Source organism: Hordeum vulgare, chromosome 6H, assembly GCF_904849725.1.
Source record: "Hordeum vulgare subsp. vulgare chromosome 6H, MorexV3_pseudomolecules_assembly, whole genome shotgun sequence".
Lineage (NCBI taxonomy): Eukaryota > Viridiplantae > Streptophyta > Magnoliopsida > Poales > Poaceae > Hordeum > Hordeum vulgare.
Genome location: NC_058523.1, coordinates 464,404,902 through 464,426,815, shown reverse-complemented (window position 1 = coordinate 464,426,815; position 21,914 = coordinate 464,404,902). Strand labels below are relative to the sequence as shown.

The following is a 21,914-nucleotide window of genomic DNA, read 5'->3' as shown; positions in this document are numbered from 1 at the left end:
AGCTACAGGACTCCAAATGGCATGAAAATTCACAGCATGCTAGAGAATCCTAAAGTCTACAACTAACTCCATTGCACCAACCTCAAAAGAGCAACAGGTCACCAAATAAACTCATGCAAAGACAGCAACAAAATATAACAGATTTCAGACTTAGAAATATTTCAGCATCTACAAATCAGCACTATTTCCTATCAAGTAAAGAACAAGCAAACCACACCTAAACATGGATTTCTATTGCAACCAAAATTAACAGGGGCTAGACTAAACATCCAAGAACAACTCTCTAGTTGACAACTTAATCATATCACGCAGAGATTAAATCCCACAAAATAGACAAAAGGGCAACATGCAAAATATCACGCGAACTAACTTGCTCAAAAGCTAAAACTAAACACATAGTTAAATTCTATGGATTTTTCTACCCCGAAATCATATATAACATGAGGGGTTGTAAAATAAAAACAACGCCACACGTATATGCGGGAATATGTCCTAAACGCGTTATAATAAACTGGCAACGGAATTCTACGTGCAAAAATACAACCGACTACTCTAAAATACATGGCAGGAGGTCCCTAAAACATGAACATTTTATCTACGGGGTTTGAGCAATCCGGACACGCGCGAAAAATAAATACAAAACAATCCTATTGGGACAGCACGCAAAACTGGATATTTGACACGTCAAACTACTTCAAACATTTATGCAAGTTGCAAATTCATAATCTACGCGAAATTCTACACGAGATACATATACAACTCGCTCTGATCCGACATACGGATTAAAAATTACGGGCGTTTTAAATATCTAATAAATCCTGAAATATAATTCGCAAAACCTAAATTCTAAACGGGCCTAATCTAGAAGCTGGCCCGGGTTTGGAACCAAGCGCCACATAGCTACGTCATGCACGGGCTACATATAGGCGCGGGGAAGAGCAGGCCGAGGCTCACCTTGGACCGGCTCGGTTGGCAGGCCTGGAGGAGAGGGAGCTGGGCCGAGGGAGGCTCAGCGAAGGAGGCCGGCTCCTCGGCCTCGGCTCGGGCGCTGGGCCGCAGCGCCCGTGGGCTTCGCGGACTGTGGCTCGGCTGGCCCCCTAGCTCTGGCCCACGCGGACCGAGCGAGCGGTTCTCATCGTGCTCCTCCAGCACGAGCAGGGAGCCGGCGACGGGAGTTGACTGCGGCGGCTGGCGGCCATGGCGGCGACTAGGACTAGCGGATCCGGCCGGGATCCACCGGATGTGGCCGCTGGCGGGTCTGTGGAGCGGGATCCATGGTGGCGGGGCGAAGTGTTGGCGGTGGGCTCAGGTTGGGGCGACGGGAGGCGGCTGACTCGGGCTCTTCGGCGAGCATCCGGCAGGTGGGGCGGCGGCGCTAGCTTCGACGATGGTGTGGGGCACGGGCGGCGGCGCGGGGCAAGCTCGAGGCAGGGAGAGGTTTGCCATGGAGGTGCGGCCAAGGAGCTCGGGGTCGGGCCCAGATGGGCTTCAACGGGCTTGGTTCGGGCCCGGGCGGGCCCGGTGGCTGGAGGTGGGAGGAGAGAGCAGGTGGGAGGCGGCTAGGGTTTTGGGACGGCGCGGGTTTCGGGGAAGAGAGAGAGGGGTTGCTAAAAAAATGCATGGGGTCCTATTTATAGACAATGGGGGGCTAGGTTTAGCGGAATTTCGTCCCGGATCCAACCGCGCGGTCGGAATCAAACAATTCCGAACGCGGGATGGGGTAAGTGGGCGTGTAGAGTAGGCTAGCCGAGGAAGAGAGGGAAACGGTGCGGCGCGGCAATGCGATTTTTAAAACACCGATAAACGTCCGACGGTAGACCGAATATGGTGCCGCTACGGTCGACCGTTCGGGTACCACACGGACTCCTATTGCGAGAAATCTGACAAGCGGCCTACCTATAATATATTAAGACCGCGCGTCAAGTCTCAACCCAATCAGAGAAAGTTTTACACACACTTTTAAAAACAGGGTTTTGACGATGCCGCGGGCGCGTGCGTGTGTGGTCGGGCTCAAAACGGACAACGACGAGAACCGGAAACTAACAACGGATGCAAGTTTGAAAACTGGCGGCAACGGGATGCCTATGCACTGCGGATGATGCGCATGATGCGATGATGATGCAACAAATAAATGAATCCACACGACGGAAAAGGAATAAAGGGGGAAATCTTCTGGAACGTCGGCATGGGGGTGTCACAATACGTCTGCAACGTATCTATAATTTTTTGTGGTTCCATGTTATTATCTTGTCAAGCTTTGGATGTTTTGTATGTCTTTTATATCTTTTTTGGGACTAACTTATTAACTCAGTGCCAAGTGCCAATTCCTGTTTTTTCCGTGTTTTTGACCCTTTTCAGAGGAGAATATTAAACAGACTCCAAACAGAATAAAACCTCCGAAAAGATTTTTTCCGGAACAGAAGATACGCGGGGAACTTGAGAACCAAGGCAAAGGACCCCGGGCGAGGTCACAAGCCCCCTAGGCGCGGCCTGGGGGCGCCTAGCAAGCTTGTGGGCCCCCTATGGCTCCTCTGCCCTACTTCTTCCGCCTATAAATCCCCGAAAAATACAAAACCACACGAGAGATCCACGAAAATACTTTTCCGCCGCCGCAAGCTTCTGTCTCCGCAAGATCCCATTTGGGGCACGTTTTGGTGCCCTGCCGGAGGGGGGATTCGGATACGGAGGGCTTCTTCATCAACACCATTGCCTCTCCGGTGATGCGTGAGTAGTTCACCATAGACCTTCGGGTCCGTAGCTAGTAGCTAGATGTCTTCTTCTCTCTCTTGGATCTTCAATACAAAGTTCTGCATGATCTTCATGGAGATCTATCCGATGTAATCTTCTTTTGCGGTGTGTTTGTCGAGATCCGACGAATTGTGGATTTATGATCAGATTATCTATGAATCTTATTTGAGTTTCTTCTGATCTCTTATATGCATGATTTCATATCCTTGTAATTCTCTTCAAGTTGTGGGTTTTGTTTGGAGAACTTGATCTATGATTCTTGCATTAGGATAAGTGCTTGGTTTTGGGTTCATACCGTGCGGTGAGCTCACCCAGTGACAGAAGGGGTAGCGAGGCACGCATCGTGTTGTTGACATCAAGGGTAAAAAGATGGGGTTTATATCTATTGCATGAATTTATCCCTCTACATCATGTCATCTTGCTTAAGGCGTTACTCTGTTTGTTATGAACTCAACACACTAGATGCATGCTGGATAGCGGTCGATGTGTGGAGTAATAGTAGTAGATGCAGAAAGTATCGGTCTACTTGTCTCGGACGTGATGCCTATATGTATGATCATTGCCTTACATATCGTCATGACTTTGCGCGGTTCTATCAATTGCTCGACAATAATTTGTTCACCCACCGTAATATTTGCTTCCTTGAGAGAAGCCTCTAGTGAACACTATGGCCCCCGGGTCTACTTCACATCATATTTTCAGTTTTACACTTTTACTTTGTTGCACTTTCCACCTTCAGATCTCACCTTGCACTCAATCGTGAAGGGATTGACAACCCCTTTTGTAGCGTTGGGTGCAAGTTTGCTGTTTTTGCGCAGGTACATTGGTGCCTCATCTTGATACTCCTACTGGATTGATACCTTGGTTCTCAAACTGAGGGAAACACTTACTGCTACTGTGCTGCATCACCCTTTCCTCTTAAAGGGAAAAAACCAACGCAAGCTCAAGAGGTAGCATGCGGTAGTAGCTCCAGTAGGTGATGCCTCCTCTAGTACTGATGAATGTAGTGTTGTATGATCATGAATGTAGTGTTGTATGATCATGACTGTGGTTGAACATGCCCGCGAATGTTTATTTTTCAAATTATGCAGTTTCATTATGCGGGTTCTGTTCTGCAGCGCAACTTTTTGTCCCGCAAAACCCCACTTCGACGACCTGCAAAACACGTTTGCAGGTCGTGAATATACATGGTGTGCTAGAGTTGCTCTTATGCCCTCCTCCTTCGATGAGCACCCGCGCGGAGCAGGGTCAGGACCTAATGGTGTCGGGTGAGGCGCGAGAAACAGCAGCACATCAGAGAAATGCGGTTCTCCAAGGGCTGGTGGTGGAAGGTGACCCTGCAGGTCGAGCCGCGAGGCGCTCCGGTGGTGACGACGGCGGGGCCCGGTCAGATCCGGGCGGATCTCGCCGGGGTAGATCCATTTTCAGCAGATTTTTCATGGAGGCGGACGGATCCGGCGAGATTGAGGGTCGACGGCTTCAGCTAGATCACTCCCTCATGGTGACAGAAGGTCCGCGAGAATGGCGGCCACCACCATCTCCTGCTCGCCGAACTCCTCCTTCCGCGTGCATCCGCTCTAGCCGTCGCGTCCGTCTTGGATCTCGACGAGCGAGTAGGGATTGGGTGGAGTTCTGCGGGCGATGGCGAGAGCAGGGGAGGAGGCGGGGCAATAGATACGATAGAAGAAAGGAACTCGAACTAAAAATGAAACGATTTTTCCACTTAATGAAGGATCCCGGGTTGATTTCAAAGAAACAGAGGGGTTTTGTCGTAAAAATGCCAGCGACGGACGACAGAAGCGATCCGTGCTTTACTATTAGGGAGAGATTGTACTTTGGACAACGGGAGAAAAAACATAATCTTCAATAATGATGACCACATTATGTTCACACATCATCGTTTGATTTTAAAATTTTGTGCATAAATGCAAGAAAATGTTTCTTCTTTTAAATTTATTCAGAAGTTGAAGCAATCTTTACATTTTCAAAAAAAAATATCATGGTTGTCAAAAATCTTGGTAAGTCAAAGAAATATTCTTAATTTCAAGACTTTTTTTAGAAAACATACAATAATAATCCGATCCATCCAACAGTTAATTCTTCAAAAATCACGCGGGTATATTTTCACACAGACTTAGAAGCATTAATGTTTAACAACATACATTAGATCTTTCATGAACAATTTTATAAATATGAGAACAATTTTAAAATCAAGAACATTTTTCACAATTTACAAACATTTACTAAAAATCATGAATATTTTTTATATTTCAAACGGGTTTAAATATTTTCTTTTGAATTGGCGACCAATTCTAGAAAAGACGAACATAATTTTTGATGTTGGAGGATTTTACTTTAAATTCAAAAACATTTTTGAAATGCATGAAGTTTTTCTGAATAAACAAACATTTTTAAAAGTCAGTAATATATTTATTAAATTCACGGACATTGTTTTGGAATTTGCAAAAAAAATTATAAAAATCCGGCGCCTTTTTTGAATCCACAAACATTTTATGTTTTCGTCAACATTTTAATTCAAAATTCCTATTTTTTAATATGCAAATTCTTTTGTAATTCTAAATTATTTAAATTAGAAGTAAACAAAAATGGAACGGAAAAATTTAAATAAAAAGAGAAACTATCAAAACAGGCATTAGCTATTTTTAAAATTTTAGAACATTTTTTAAATTCATTAACATATTTTGAATTAGAAAGCATTTTGTTAAATGCTTTTAGTAATTTTTAATACATGGAGTTCGATTTGTAATCATTTACATTTCTTATTTTAAAAACATTTTTTCAAACTTGGAAACATTTTATTGTATATGCGAGCATTTGGAGCAGTTTTTGAAGTCACAAACATTTTATTTTTTTAAATATGTTGATTTAAAATTTTAAGTTTATTAAAAGTTTAAAGGTTATTTAAAGTTTTAAATTATTTAAAATAAAAAAAAAATGGAAATGAAGATAAATAAATAAGCGGAACTAAAAAACTGGCGTGTGTGCATGGGCCGGCCCATACGGTGTGCTGGATATTCTCGCAGGGTGTAGAGCGTAATATAGGAGGTTTTTACATGGGCCGGCCCAGTCCGAGATTTTTCGCTTTGTGAAACATTTTCTATTACTTACCGGTGGCATGGTGGGTAATTTATGCAAACTTCAGGGGCAATCTCTATGACGTACCACAGAAGCAATAGATGCTTTATTAATAGGTAAAGATAAAGATTGCATTGTAATATTGACATTTTTTTATATTGCACATTAGTAATTATGATTTACGAGGTTTTCGGTTTGCTGGTCGACACGGTGACGGCCTAATAGACCCCGCATATCTGACCTGTAAAAAAGCATCTTGTGCGAATATCTTTTTTACGGGTCCGTTTTACGGGGTCTAACTCTGTTCGTGCCCGCGCCTGCCCGTAAAACCATTTTTCAACGAACTATAAACGAGTTTTGCAGGTCGGCTTTATACTGCTAGAGATGCTCTAATCTCCAAAACCTGGAAGGACTTCCTCGGTGAATTAAGAAAGTTGAGTGGGCCGTTTAGTTTATATCTCTACTATTAAAAGCACGAGAAGGCAGATCCATCTCTACATCTAGGCCCTCTAATCTCTAAATCAACGGCCTGGATACTTTGTTAACGAAACTAATCAGTTTTCGTTAGCGCTAATCGCACACCCCGCACGTCGTCTCGCGGTCTCACCCGCACACATCGACCCACCGCACGATAACTGGCGACTCGCACATCCTCTCGCGATCCCACCCCCGCTCGCCCCTACGCCGCCCAACCCCGCTCGCCCCTACGCCGCCCAACCCCGCCGCCCCTGCGCCGCCAACCACGCCGCCCAGCCCCGCCACCCCCTGCGCCACCCAGCCCCGCCGCCCCCTGCGCTTCCACCCCCGGCGACCTCGTCTCCCACCCACCACAGGCTAATCCCCCGCGACCCTCTCTCTTGCGAGCCCTCCTCTCTATGATGATGCCCAACCATGGAGAGGAGCAGAAGCAACTAAAGGTCTTTTATCCTCCATGCATCCCTCTGACCCTGTATCTAACATACGAACTGCGTCAATGCGGGAGTGGCAGTGCTAAAGCATATGCAGAAATCTTGTTAAGAACCTGGTTATCTAAGCTTCATGTCATATCGCCCGCGGTTTGTGCATCAACATTCAGTGCATACCTTGGATCTGTATGCTTCAGTGATGTTCTTATTTTAGCTGCATGTTTAGATTTTGAACTAAGTATCCAAACAAAATTGACAGAAATATATAAATATATAGCAGGAAATTTGGTTATATTTGTTTATTTGGCATGCAAAGCCATGATAAGAGATACAGATATACTACCATGTTATGTTCATTCATCCGGAAAGAGAGAAGGAGAGGGTGAGAGTTTAGATTTATTTCAGTTCTGCTCTTCGATGATGATAATACATAGTCCAGCTTCTCCCTTTTACAGTACTGCATACTCATTTACACATCCTGAGATCGGACAGGAGATGCTCATGGCGCTCCCCAAGCCCTGTGGCTGGGAGGGGTCTCCTGCTCCTTCCGGGTCCAATCCATTTCCGTACGGAGGTGGATGGGAGGATGGAGTGAGAAGGAAGAGGTAGGAGGGGCCGACCATGGCTGCTCCAACCTCTGGATATGCATTCTTCGCCCTCTTCCCTCAACAAGAGGAGGAGTAGCTCCGTCGTTGGTTGGTGTATGCCTCCAGCTCCAACTGCTTTGCTTCTTTCCCCCAAAAATGCATATAAATTTGCTATCTTTCCTGTTTACAATCTCTATTTTGCATTGACTGATTGTGCAATAATAAAATGTTTGTTAGGCTGGCTGATTGACGCTCATATACAATACTTGTTGGTGAAAAAGAAAAGAAAGCGAGAAGTGATGGGGACTATCGGCGACATGATACGGCGGCATGACAACTATGTGGCGATCTACTAGATCTATGACATGTCAGGTCAGTCTCGTGCTATCCATCCTCTCTGAATTTTTGTCAGGTGAACGGGGATGGGGGAGGGTGGCCAACAACTTACAATTGTGTCTTCACGATAGGTTTTTTGTGGCCGAGGCAACACTGTTTTTCATGAGCAAGGGGCAAATTCAGTTAGCCAACAACACCCGGCTGATGTAGGCAAGTATGCATGGATGTAGATGCAACACTTCCCAGTGATGTTAGCATTTTTATACTCTCGTAGTAGATGATGTAAGCGAGTTTTTGGTTCATGATGATGCAAAATACTTTCAGGGATGTAGGCAACACTCTGAGAGATAATTAGTGCAACACAGCAGGATGCGGGCAAAATATAGATAGATAAAATATAGGCACAATCTCTTTGGGACGGGGCAGACAATATTTGAATGCATTAGGCAATATTGTAATGCGATCACCGTTGGGGACATCCATTACCGACTAGCAATGATGGGGATGAATCAGCTGGCGTCGAAGTGCTCTTTTTTGTCATACTATTTATTTTGAGCAAGCTTTCTCTATGGTATTTTGCTGGACAGATTTTAGTGTAATCTCTAGCACCTCAATATATTGTAAAGAAGTGCAAACTTGGGTATATATTTTATTTTCTTGTCTTGTATTTGTTTTATTTGCTTTGTTACTTTAGCAATCAAATAAAACCAAGCACAAGCTCTAGTTGGTCTTATGCAAAAACTGATGTAGAAATGTGGTCCATGTATTCCTTATTTTGTCTGTTTCAGACTTAGGACCGTAAGGAAAAGTGTGGACTGTGGATTCATATATTGACCATGGCACATCTCTATCTCTACTATTAAAAGCACGAGAGGACAGATCCATCTCTACATCTAGGCCTCTAATCTCTAAATCAACGGCCTGAATACTTCGAAACTAATCAGTTTACGTTAGCGCTAATCGCACACCCGGCACGTCGTCTCGCGGTCTCACCCGCACACATCGACCCACCGCATGATAACTGGCGACTCGCACATCCTCTCGCGACCCCACCCCCGCTCGTCGTGCCGGTCGCCGCGCCACTCGGCCAGCACGCTCACGTCGGTCGCCGCCCTGCGCTCCGCACGCTCGCCCCGGGCCACCGCGCCGCTCGCCCACGCGACGCTCCCCGCGCGTCGCGCCCCACTCGGCCATCACGCCACTCACCCAGCACGCTCGCACGCCGCTCCCCGCTCGTCCACCGCATCGCTCCCCGCCTGGCTTCCCCGATTACGATAGGAGCGAGGGCTTGGCCAGCCCGGACTCCCCGCTCGCCTTCCCCGATGACGACAAGCACGACGAGGCAACGGTGGAGGAGGACAAGGCCAAGGCCAGCGTACGGGACAAGGTGAGCCATCGGGACGCCAGATCGGCGGGTCGCCCGCCCGCCACCCTCCGCCAATTCGTTCCGCTTCGATTTGGATTTGTTGAGATGGAGCGCGTCACGAGCACCCCCGACTGCATCCTGAGGTAACCCATCAGGCAGATTTCCATCGCACTGTAGTTTGTGATGCTGCTCCCGTGCTTCCCGACGAGATTATGGCCCTCTTTGTTTGGGCTACAGATTCCTGCTGTGGATTGGATTCCAGAGAATCAGTTGTAGCTGTAGATTTTGCGAATCAGAAACTAGCTGTTTGTTTACCAGCCTGTAGAAAAAACAAAGTGTTGTCAAATGTCTACAATGTCCCTGGATCCACGTTGGCTATTGTTGTGGATCTGCGAGGCAGCAGCACTAGGAAACGAGGCAGCAACACACGGAAGCAGAGCAGAGCAGCAGCATCGGTTGTTCATGTTGATTTGCTAGGGGCGGCAACAAAGGAGCCGGCCATCAGCAGGAACGACGCATCGGAGGGCTTGGATGCAGTAGAGGGTGTGCGTGGTTGGGGCAGCGCAGATCGACTTTGGGGCGGCGGGTAGAGCAGGAGATCGTGAGGTGGCAGAGGTCGGAGAGGCGAATGTGTTTGGATCCAACCGTCATGGATGCCAATGCGTAGATCCGGGTCGGCGTCTGGATCAATGGAGAGCAGCAAGAGGTGGATGGAGGTCAGGCAGGAGTGGAGCAGCCGGATCCCTATCCAAACTTGGCGACAGGGGTGGCTAGAGGGGCCGGTACATTCGCCATGTGCGGGGTAGCTCTCTTCTCCTATCTGCGCTCGACGGTACACGGAGGTCAGGGAATGGCATATATCTTGTAATAACGGGGAGAAAACTAGGTATACTTTTGTTGGGGTAAGTGGCAGCTCAGGAATCACCGAATTCGCAGCTTCCGGTTCGGGACGCCTCGCAGTGTAATTTTTAGAATCGATTCCTAGAATCTATGGTTGGTAGCTGACTGTTTGTTTGCGATTCAGATTTTCCGAAGAGTAGAATCCCGGAATCAGAAGCCGAATCTCAAACAAAGGCCATCTATGTGAGTCACAACTTACATGACGTAGATTCTTTTGCTATACTTTCGAAGTTGGCAATAGCAACGACAGCATCGACGCAGCCACGGGCTGGACAAAACTTGATTAGATTACTACTTCATCACTAATTTGTGCTTGTAGGACTCTTTCACAAATCATGTCAACGAGGCTAGCATGGATAGGCTGCTACACATATCCGAAGATATTGTCATATACGGCCATGAAAATAAGTTTAACAATAAGAGGTTCATTGTAGCAGGGAATTTCCTAATGTATTGCAACTCATTTGCATCTGCCTAACCTTTCATCTTGAATTTTGGTACGCATCTGGTCCCAAGTAGTCAAAACAGTACATTAGTATAGACAAAGAAGAGTTGAGCATTCAATACGTCATTATAACCACCTTTGCTAACTACCTCTCTCTCTCGTTGGTTGAAGGTGTGGAGTTTAGCCCTGTTCTGCTGTAAGGAAAGCATGACCTTCACATAGGTGATGCAAGCGGAACAAGCTAGACTCGCAACGTCTGTTTTCACGCATCTTCTCCAACAAATATTACCCTCATAAGGTTGTTAGTATTATATCAGTATACTTCTTCGGCCTTTCCATATGAGGTGAATCAAGGTAACCTATATGATGTAGTGAAGGATAAACTACCCTCCCCCGTGTTGTTTCTGGATATGTTATTTTTCAGTGAATTACTACTCAAGCATTGATTTAAGACTATTCTTGGTCATGTAAGAAAGCTGAGATTTATTTTGGCCATGTGATTTCTGTAAACATATCTTGTGAATATTTTCATTGGAAGTTTCCCTCCTATCAAACTGTTTTATTTCTTCTACACAGGAAGTTGGTACGATATGCAGCCTTCAAAGCATAGGTTTGTGAATTTTATGCCAACTGAGCCTCTTTCATTTTAATGCTTGAGTCCTAATATTTCATTTGTCCGAGCTTTTGAGCTCTTGAACAATTGCATGCACAAAAATGATCCATAATAATTCCCTTCTAAGTCCAGAGATAGCTGTACACATCATTTATTCAATCCTAAATTACTCCATGCTCTGAATTACACCCGTGGTGCATTTTATGCCCCCCTTACATGTATGTTGTCTTACTCATATATATTTTCGTAGTGTGTGTGTGTATGTATATATATATATACATGCTTTCCCATGTAATCATCCTTAATGAATGTCATGTTCAATCTATAACTAATTATCATGGTATTTTCTGACTTTTTTACGTTGTCGCTTACTGGTCTTAAGACATGGAGAGGAGAGGCCAAATAGCAGCTACCATGTAGCTATGTAATGCAAACAAACTGAGACTGCAGAAAGTCACTCATTGTACAAAACCAGAAAAACAAATTGCAGCTCGAGCATGAAAGAGATAATTGCGCAAATCAAACACATATTCAAGTAAAAAGTTAGTGAGAGGCTCATATTTATCTTATAAATGCGCATCTCGAGTTTACTTCACCAGCGTCAAGCTGATGTTTAGCAATCATGGACCAAGTTTATCTTTCGTCAATTGCACAATTTACGTGCTAATAATCCTCATTTTCGTACAATCGCATAGATTATATACTGACAAGTTCTTAGCAACCATGGCTCCACCCACAACCTGGAGGAGGCGGCTCCACCGACAACCTGCTTTCCCTCAATTTGTTCAGTGAGCACTGTTATCTTATTCTCCTTACTCTTACTATCATGAGTTGGTTTGGAATTTGGGCTTTTTAGTTCTCGCGTTTGGACCAAATGACTGCGCATTGACATCAATACTAAGGAGAAGTATTGGAACACAAGTTGACAATGAAGGAATTATTGTCGATGGATATCAGAAGTTACTCGCATTGACTATAACTGTAGAAGTTACATTCAGCCATGAAGAAATGAGGTTTTTTTTATATCAAATAGGATTGGCAACTTATATTATTTGACTGGATAAATGGCGATGTGAATCACTTCAAATTGACCGCAATAATGACCCTTTGTTCACAGAACAAATGAATATGTAGGTTACGGTGCTTGTAGTTTTTTATTAATTAGTTCAAAGAGTCACTTACTGTATCATCACACTGACACAGAAGACAACCAGATATTTAAGTCAATTTAAGTAGAGTACCCAGGTTTGTGTGTTGTCATCAATTTAAGTCAATTGCTATGCTAGAAGTGGACATGTTTCTATGCTTATCTGAATTTTAACCGGAACCAAGTGCTTGAGGTTGTCAGGGTTTCGGTCAGGTTTTCAGAAAAGCATTTGGGGTGCTATGCTAGAGCACTGTTTTCAGAAAAGCACTTAATTGATCTCTAGCTTTTTTCACAAGACCACCACCGGTGAATGATTGCAGAATTTTGCATGTCATTATACACCACTATTTTTTTCTTTGGTACGACTGTTTGCGCTACTAAAATCTTCATTTCTTCTCAGGATAGCAAAATTTGCATGTGTACTTATATTTGCTTGTACTGAGCGATGCTACTTTTACGAGAGCATGTCATAGTTAAATTTCAGTTTGAAGTAATAATTATATCTTCATGTCATGTTCTCTGTCATCTCTCACCATTGTGTTGCAAACCACACATGACAAGCAATTTTAAGAACCACCATCGTTTTAGTGTGAACGTAGAATAAATATAGTATGCCTGTTTAAAAATCTTCCATTGAATGTATGGAAATCTAAAGTGTCAATAATGTTCTATTTCCAAAAGGATTTTTTAGTATCAAATATAAAAAATAGCAGCATATTTCGGAATACTTATGGTGCATAGCTGGTTAATCTATTCAGAAAAGGGAGAATCATAAGGAGTTGTTGCACTTTAAAGCTTTTTCCTCGGTTTCTTGTTTTGCTCATTTCTGTTGACTTTTGTATGGCCAAAGCAGGAGCTTGGATGATGTTAGGTTGAATCTCGAGTTTCTCAAGTACCTGTGATGGTATTCTCTTATATGTCTAACTAAGCAGATATACATAATACAAAATTTGTTAGTTTTCTATAACTTTACTGCGCATATGTGTATGAGTGTTATTCAGTTTGTTTAACACCCCCTTTCTTTTTCTAGAATACCATGCCATTTTGTATTTGTACAACTTTCATGGAGGGAGTGCAACATATCTAGGACTCACCATGACGACGTGCATTCTAAGAAAAGCATAATCAAATTCCTATAACTTAAGAAAGCCAAAATCTTGTCAGTCTCTGCATGGACATCACTGTTGTGCATGGAGGGTATCACTGTTGTGCATCGCCCGTTCGAGCCAAAATCTTGTGTCTCTGCATGGACATCAGCAACCTCGATGCATGCTACCTTCTTGGAAATTGTAAGAACAATTGGCACAATGATTGATCATGTTCCCTTTCTTTTCTTTGTGCTTAGCGAATGTAACTGATTGATCTTTGTATTGTTTTTGTTGTGTAAATAGATCCGGTTGTATTGCCCGAGGAGCCGGGAGGCAGGAGCCACTGCTGTTGACCGCGGTGAACACATTCTTTCCTATAACCATCCCGTTATGTGTACCCAAACTGATTTGTGCTGCCAGATTGCTCACCCACTCACCCTGCTCGAAGTATGCCATCATCATTGTCATGCTACCTCTGCCTCACGCTGGGATGGAGTTCTCATGGGGATTTGTTCGGATGTGCGTGCAGGTGCAGGAAATTTAGAAAGTTTGGCAAAGTAGGGTTGTTCTGGATGGTATCACCATTGCGCATCGTCGTTCGAGTCAAAATCTTGTCAGAGCCTAGATGGACATCAGCAACCTCGACGCACGCTACCTTCTTGGAAATTGTAAGAAATTTTGGCACAATTATTATCCATGTCCCCTTACTTTTCTTTGTGCTTAACGAATATCACTGTAGCATCTTTCTACTGATTTTGTTGTAACAATAGATCCGATTGTATTGCACTGGCCCCTGGTGGTGAACGCGGCGGTGGGTGGCCGCTAAGAGGCAATGCACTCGCTGGGCGTTGTTCAATTCACCGGCATTGCTGGCATCAAGGACGATCGCAACCTCCATGTTGACGCTGTGTTGTGCGTGCGCGCGATGCACTATACGTTTTTGTAGAAGCGGCCCAAATACCATGTTATTCAAATATATGTTGTGCACGTGCTCTTAATAATATACTTGTCTTTATTAGTTATAGAAATAATTTAGATTAATAAATGATGAGTGTGCATAAAATGGTTAATGTCATTTAGATTATTAATATCATTATAATATCTCATACTTATCTAAGGGGTGGGTTTAATTACGCCACTCGGGTTGAGAGGGAGAGGCTGGGGCCTTTTCATATGGGTCATCTGTGTATAGATCATGTCCTAACAATCATGTATAGCCCAATGTAATGTTATCTCTGATTTCTTCAGTCAGTGTACAGTTCATCTACTACCACTAAAAAAGGAATAGAGGACAGATCCAACTCAGTTTTTCAGCCGTCTAATATAAAATCTAACGCTCCAAATCATCCCACTAACAAAACGTTGAGCACCAACGAAACATTTAGCGCCCTAACCTCCTCACTAATCCCCCACCCCACGTACCCACTCGCACCTATCCAAACGGGACAACGGTTCCTATGATAGGGACACCGCCCGACGCGCCTAAGCCCATGCAGTTGCGGCCGCCCCACGCGACGCAACCGGCAGAACGGCATCACCGCCTCCCTGCTGCCAGCCCCGCCTATCCACACGACGATGCCGCTCACCGCCTCCTCCCCAAGCAACCGTTGCCAACGCGCATCGTTCCGCGTCCGGATCCAGGCGAGCGAGGCGAGCTGGAGGTAAAGGCTGGTCGTGATGCAGATGACGCTGGCAGCGGCGATCTCCGGCCAGATCCGGTCAAGAATGCATTTGTCGGTTTTTGAAAGGAATGTTAAGAGACAAAGTACTTCGGCTTTTTTTAATATAGATCATAGTAGTATTTTCATGCTGTAAATTTTAGATTTGATAAGATACGTTGACTTGATATTTTTTATGGTTGTATTTTAGAAAAATATTGAGGTGTGAAGTTAGAATACGAGATATAACTGTTCCACAATATGTGTATTGTTGCGTAAATCTTGGCTCTCTACATCAGCCTTCAATCACTTGAAGGTACATTGCGGTACTGAGTATGTACGTATCTACAATTTTTTATCATGTTTTAATTCTCTCAATCTGTTCATAGATGAATGTCCGCTGTTATTTTTACTTGAGTTTAATCTGATCTATGGATAAACTAAGTGCAAACATAATCTATATGTATTCTTTTCAACGATAATTTTATATTTGGCTTTTCAAACTAACCACAATATGTTTAGAAACAATAAAGTTCTTTAGAAATCCCTTGAAACGTTCTCCAACAAAAGCAAACGAAGGGCATACCAGTTTCTTTTTATTACGAGCCTCAAACTTATTGTATTCTAAAATCCGAATATGTTCCCATTTGTTCATTTCTTTCATGCAAAGTAAGCAATTGTGCACCCATTGTTGGATCATTTAGCTATTCTCTACTACCTCATCCAGTAATATTTCTTTTGTGGTTTCACTGAATTAACAAAATAGTTTTTATAGCTTATCTGCACAGGCATATGCTAAGATTGTGTCGACAACATGTCTCCTTGGTACTACTTGTGAAAAATTGATGAATTAATTCGTTGGAATATGATGCTTATCTGCTCATTTATTTATTTACAGTTTGTGATCGGATCGGATTCGAGGTGTATTTATAGTGATCACATAAATGGAAAGCTACATAAAGATACATGAGACAAGAGGTTAACACTCTTCTATGTGTTACCCTCTATTATTAGATTGTATTGTTGACACTGATTTTGTGGCCCAAATATGGTGAGTACAATTTTACCTTATATATGTTTGTTGATACAACAATGCTCTTTACCAAATATCAATTTAGGCGAGTGTAGCTTAGCTTGGGGCCATCCTTGTGCAGTTATTGCCATCTTCATGCCTCATAAGTTGCTTCTACCATGCATGGAAGACAAAGACGTCACCGACAGACCCCATAAGTTGCTTCTATCATGCATGGAAGACAAAGACGCCACCGATAGCAGCGACGCGCATAGTGAGGTCATTGCATGGCAGGATTTTGTTTTGAGTTGCTTGGAGACATCCAGTGTCGGTGTTTTCCGACTTCATTGCCCTGTTTTTTTAGTGAAAATCTGAACATATGTAGTTGATTTACATTATTTGATCGCCCTGCAATATTTTTTGTCATGGTTATTACGAGCTTGAATATAGAATAAGCAGCATATCTATTTAATATATGCAATAAAATTTTGTGCATTAGTTTGTACCTGCATTTGCACAGGTGCATGTGATTATTCAGGTCAGATTATCCATGTGTTCTGTTTGCCACCAAAGTTAGATGCCTCTCCTCATTTTTAGATTATGATTTGAAGTCTTGTTTAAATAGTCCTATTTGTACTTCATGGATTGTATATGTATATGATGTTAAAAGCAGATGTAACCTTATTTATTTTTATATTAATATCAAATGCCTCTTGGCAAACACCTAGCATTTTGTTTCTTGAATGCATTTATTGGTCTTTAAAAGGAATGTTAAGATTCTTATGTTTAATTATAATTTATCTCCGAAAGCTCATTCTAGAATAGTTTTATATAGGTTCCCATTTATGCAAATTTATTATAAATTATACTAGGACAGGGATTTTAAATTTCAAATCCTTTAAGCATACTCACATTTATATTTGATGAAACGCACGTGCATTGTTACTAGTAGATGAAATAGAATCATACACAATAGTCAAGGCAAGCATGCCGCCACTGCAACTTCATAGTATGTACGTATTCGAGGAATATACGAGAAACTTAACCCGTCAAAAAGAACCTGTCACTCCATTGTTTTATACGCGATTCCATCCTTTTTACCCTTACCAACTGGATCTACCCTTACCAACTTGATCCAGACCAGGGATGTCGTGAGCGAGAACCAGGGCAAGTTAACTCGCTCAGCCAACAAGAGTTTAAAACTACTTCCTACGTCCCATAATATAATATAAGAACGTTATTGACACTAGTTTATAAGAAATAGAATAATGTCCACACAACTTTTCACCATCTAATTAACTTGCTGCTACCTTATGTTACATTGGGCAAAACGAAAAAAAGCATGGAAAAAGCACTTGCACGCTCAAGCAAGTAGATGAGCTGGGAACGTAATACAGGAGATTCCTCAGCGCTGGTTTGGATTTGCAAGAGAACAAGGCTAAAGCCTAAAAGGCAACAACACATAAAGACGGAACTAGACGCAGACACAAAGTTAAAAGATGCCTGAAACATGCAAGGGTTAGTAGTCATCTTCGTCGTCCAAGTCTGGATCATTCGATGGGCGTATTCTCTTTCCGTCTCTTCCTCCAGGACGCCCTCCCTTCTTTGGTTTCCCTCTGCCAAAAGAATATACCAGATATCAGAAAAACAGGCAAACCTGCAAACCATTTTGTTAATCACTGCACGAGCCAAAGTTTTTACGCAAAGCTATCTGAAACTTACTGGCCATTAGCTGGAGTGCTTGCGCCCTTCGAACGACCTGCATATTCTCTTGCCTCTGCCAGGATGGCGCGAGTATTCAATTCAGTTTATGAGCTGCTGCTGGTTTCAACTGAAAACAGAAACAAGTAAAGCTTACCGTCTCGTGCAGCCAGTTGTTCTTCAACCTGGAAATTACATAGAAGAATAGCGAAGCAAATTCATTGATTTGAACAGTAAAAGGGGAAAGGAAGTAATAAGTAGGAAGGCTAGTGCTTTTCAGTGGTACTGGCACTATTACTCATACCGCTGGAGAAGTAACTGATGACAGAGAGAATAGCCTCTCATCAACCTGAAACTTCCTGGACCGCTTGAGGCTGAAACGTGTCAGGCACAAATCATCATGAGTATTCCATGTGAGATCTAGTGTCTGAATTGCTTGAAAAATTAAAACATAAATGCATGCTAAATATATATTGCTTCTGCAGAATAGTGACGTCCAACCAGTCCCACATAGTCAACCAGTTCCCATCAGCCCGAAACAGATTATGCTCAGTATAAAGCACTTGCGCAACAAAGAAAGAAACTGACTTAAGTCTATAATATCATAGAACAAAGGCATATTTTATTTCAGGGTTATTCATCCCCTGATGTATATCTAGCACTATTGATCATTGAACCAATTGTTACTTAATTAATATGTATGCACAGTGGCATAGGTATACAAGCCAGGTCAGACACCGTAACCCAATCAATATAGCTCATGGTAATGATAAAACAGAGACTCTAAGCAAAATCTGAGACCTGAGTTCTCCTAAATATAAATGGTAATCAAAGGCAATGATAATATATAAGGATGGACAAATGAAGTTCTCCATAAAGAGAACTTAGAGAAGACCCCCTATCAGTTCATTCGTTTATTCAGAAACTAAATAATAGAAAGATCTCTTACTTAGCAGTGTTTTTTGATGATGACAAGAATGATTCAAAACCCTTCAGCACGCTTCCAAATTGATTAGACTCTTGCAGGTAGGTGGTCTCCATATCATAAACCTGGTTTGATATAGAAATTAATACAATCTATAGTTGCCAAAAATTGGTTTCTAAGACATGCGTGGACAGTAAGAAAGTTTGACTTCGCTCATGGCCAATGGGTACCTGAAGTTTTTCCTTGTTAGTTACAAGATAGATAGGCACCTAAAAGATGCTACTCATGTAATAAAGCAAAAGGGGACACCATAAAAATAAACTTTACAAGTATCCCGAATTTCCCTGTCTAGTGAGACAACAGATATTCAGGACGAGCTCTTTTGGCAAAAGTGTACATTGGCGTTACTAGGAAATGTGCTGTCTAAGCAGAAAAATGATTCTGCTCGACCTGTTGAACGGACGTGTGGCCTTTGATGTTGATTTCACCCGACCGTCCAACGTTAACATGAACACGTTATTTACAGCAGAGGTAACCACATGGAATAATTACAGCAAGTTACCAACTGGTGCCAGTGCACAAATCATAGCACACATTTTACAGGATGCTAAAAAACAATTTAGTAATTAAGTTACTGGGATGCCAGTAGCACTTTACTAACTTGTATATGAACACTGGGAATGTATTGAAAGACTTGAAATAAAACCAATATGCATCAGTCACTTTTCCGATTAGAAACACTTTCCATTCTACTAGATCAATTGTTCCGATGGTTCAATAATTTTGAATGAAATGACAAGATTTAGCATTATGAATATAAGATCAGACCAATTGTTTGTTACTCTAGAACCTTAAGAAAGCTTTATAAGAGAATATACTAGAATATAAATCACAATGTTCTTGTGGCTATAGTATAAGTGGATGCATTTTTACTATGATTTACTCCCTCCGTTCCTAAATATAATTCAGTTTAGATGTTTCACTAGGGAACTGCATACGGATGTATATAGACATATTTTATAGTGTAGAATTACTCATTTTTCTCCGTATGTAATCCTCTAGTGATATCTTTAAAAAGACTTATAATTAGGAACAGAGGGAGTATTTCTTACAGAAAAGGCAATTAACTGCAACAAAAAATGAGTTTCCCTACCTAGTGAGACAACAGAGAAAAGAGGACACCATAGAAATAAATTTTACAAGTATCCAGATTCACAGGCTTGACAATTAAAAATATAAGAATCTTTAACCGGCTACTATTGAGCATCAGATTGTTTCATATGATTGACCATATAGAAATAAGTTTTCACACGCGCAATTTCATAGATGAAATGAAGTAGCAATAATATTTTGCTAAAAAAAACGGAAGCAGCAAATTTGTAGTCAAACTCCCTGCATCCCAAATTTAATTCACTCACGGAATTCAGTTTGACACAATAGAACTTCTCCCAAATTGAGCTAGCTGGTCACTCCACAGGACAACACGTTGTGGTTCATGTGTAGATTCAGAAGCCTGTCTTTCAGACCTGTATTGTTCTGGTGTGCACTAAACAAGACAAAATACATGTAGCTTTCATGTGTAGACTAGCAGTGTTTTCATGGAACTGAAATCGAAATCCTAAGCAACGGAAAGCCTCCCAAAGGAGCACAGGAGATGCAAGTTCTAATAAACAGAGTAGGCCTTCCGAAAGAGGGACAGGGGCTGGAGGAGACCTAACCTGCCGCTCGATGGAGCGGACCTCCTCCTGGAGCTTGGCGCGCTTGCCCATCAGGGCCGAGAGCATCGCCGTGGGGTTCGGGGCCGCCGCCGCCGCCGCCACCGACGGCGCGGAGCCCGACGCGGCCTTGTGAGACCCCCCTCCTCCGCCCCCTGAGTCCATTGGTTCTCGTCGCGGTTCTAGGGCTCGAGCTTCCTGTTTTGGCCTTTTGGGGGCGTCTTTGCAAGTTTTCTCGTTCCCGACGATTTGCCTATCCGGCTACGTCCCCTTTCGTTTTTTTAATTTTACGTAGTACTCTCTCCGTTCTAAAATAAGTGATTCAAAAGTAACTTAACTTTGTAAAGTTAAATTATTTTTGAGTCATTTATTTTGAAACGAACTAAATATTATCTATATTTACTATACCTCAACTTAAAACTTGAACCGTCTAATCACATCATTAACGCAGACTATTTTGTTAACGACTTACTATTTCGTTAACGAAATAGTCTGTGTTAATGAAACGTGAACCCACCACATCGCGCACGTCTTCGCCCATCGCCCAACCAACCGCTCCTGCCAAGCCTTGCACTGGACCCGCCCACCTCCGCACCCGCCCAACCTCCACGTCGTCGCACACCCACAAACATTGTTAACGAAACACTGCTAATCCCTCCTCTCTGCACGTCCTCATGCCGTTGGCCACCCCTCCCCTCCCCTCAACCGCTCCTCCCCCTCCTCTCCCACCCCCAATAAAATCGTCTGCCTCCAACATGGCGAACCAGACCGGCAGCGGCGACGGCGGCAACAACGACAACACGGGAAGCAACGGGCTCCGCCTGTGTCGGCGCTGGTGGGGTCCATATCCTCCCTCGAGCGGCAGCAGGCTCGTGCTCCTCGATTTATTCGACTCCGTTCGACGATTCATCAACTTCGACACCAGCGACGCCGCCCCGGAGCACTCCGTCGGATCGCTTGGAGGGATCGACATCCGCATCATCTCCAAGAGGCCCTCGCCGCCACGCTGTCGTCGACGCCCATGCCCACCGAGGGGGGCGGGCAAGCGGGGGAGATCTCGTCGATCCGGTGGCGAAACGAGGGGAGAGGAATGGATTATCGCAGCACAATGTGGGTAAGTATTTCTCCCAGTTATGAAACAAGGTTTATTGAACTAATAGAAATATCAATCACAACCGTCTTCAGCGGCTGCACACAAAAGAACAAACAACTTGCACCCAACGCGGGCAAGAGGGTTGTCAATCCTCTTGTTTTGTTATTTGGAAGCAAGTGAGGTGTGTAGATATTTGTAGATAAAAAGATAAAATAAAAATAAGGAAATGGCAGCAAGGTAATGAAGATTTTATCAATATGTTGTGAATAGACCCGGGGGCCATAGCTTACCATAATGGCATCTCTCATGAAAAATAGCATACAATGGATAAACAAATTACTATTAGGCAATTGACAAAAAGCGGATAGTTATGCGATATTCACGACAATGATCATGTGTATATAGGCATCACGTTCATAAACAAATAGGCTGACTCCTGCTTGCACCTCTTATTATTACTCCACTCATCGACCGTTATCCAACATGCATCTAGAGTATTAAGTAAAATAGAGTAATGCATGGAGAACAATGACATTGATGTAAACAAAGTAAACTCAAGCTATATGAATAAACTCCATC

At 43.2% G+C, this 21,914-nt stretch overlaps 2 protein-coding genes, 1 long non-coding RNA gene and 1 pseudogene across 3 annotated transcripts; 3 read left to right on the top strand and 1 right to left on the bottom strand.

Annotated features, from left to right (window-relative positions):
* The first annotated feature begins 3,973 nt into the window (after window positions 1–3,973).
* LOC123405607 lies at window positions 3,974–10,834 on the top strand. The gene is made up of 4 exons (XM_045099234.1): window positions 3,974–4,259; window positions 8,764–9,181; window positions 10,063–10,121; window positions 10,555–10,834. The coding sequence occupies exons 1-3, from the start codon at window positions 3,974–3,976 to the stop codon at window positions 10,076–10,078; spliced, it is 720 nt and encodes a 239-aa protein (XP_044955169.1). The 3' UTR covers window positions 10,079–10,121; window positions 10,555–10,834.
* A 660-nt stretch (window positions 10,835–11,494) lies between these two features.
* Window positions 11,495–14,294, top strand: LOC123401090 (annotated as a pseudogene).
* Window positions 14,295–14,997: 703 nt separating this feature from the next.
* LOC123401089 lies at window positions 14,998–16,387 on the top strand. The gene is made up of 3 exons (XR_006611034.1): window positions 14,998–15,205; window positions 15,788–15,940; window positions 16,044–16,387. It is a non-coding gene; the product is annotated as an uncharacterized LOC123401089 (long non-coding RNA).
* Window positions 16,388–17,125: 738 nt separating this feature from the next.
* On the bottom strand, window positions 17,126–20,471 carry LOC123403583 (chromatin modification-related protein MEAF6). Its single transcript, XM_045097506.1, has 6 exons — window positions 20,246–20,471; window positions 18,552–18,652; window positions 17,907–17,976; window positions 17,760–17,787; window positions 17,624–17,678; window positions 17,126–17,517 (listed from the first exon to the last, which is right to left on the bottom strand). The coding sequence occupies exons 1-6, from the start codon at window positions 20,405–20,407 to the stop codon at window positions 17,421–17,423; spliced, it is 513 nt and encodes a 170-aa protein (XP_044953441.1). The 5' UTR covers window positions 20,408–20,471; the 3' UTR covers window positions 17,126–17,420.
* Between the last annotated feature and the right edge of the window lie 1,443 nt (window positions 20,472–21,914).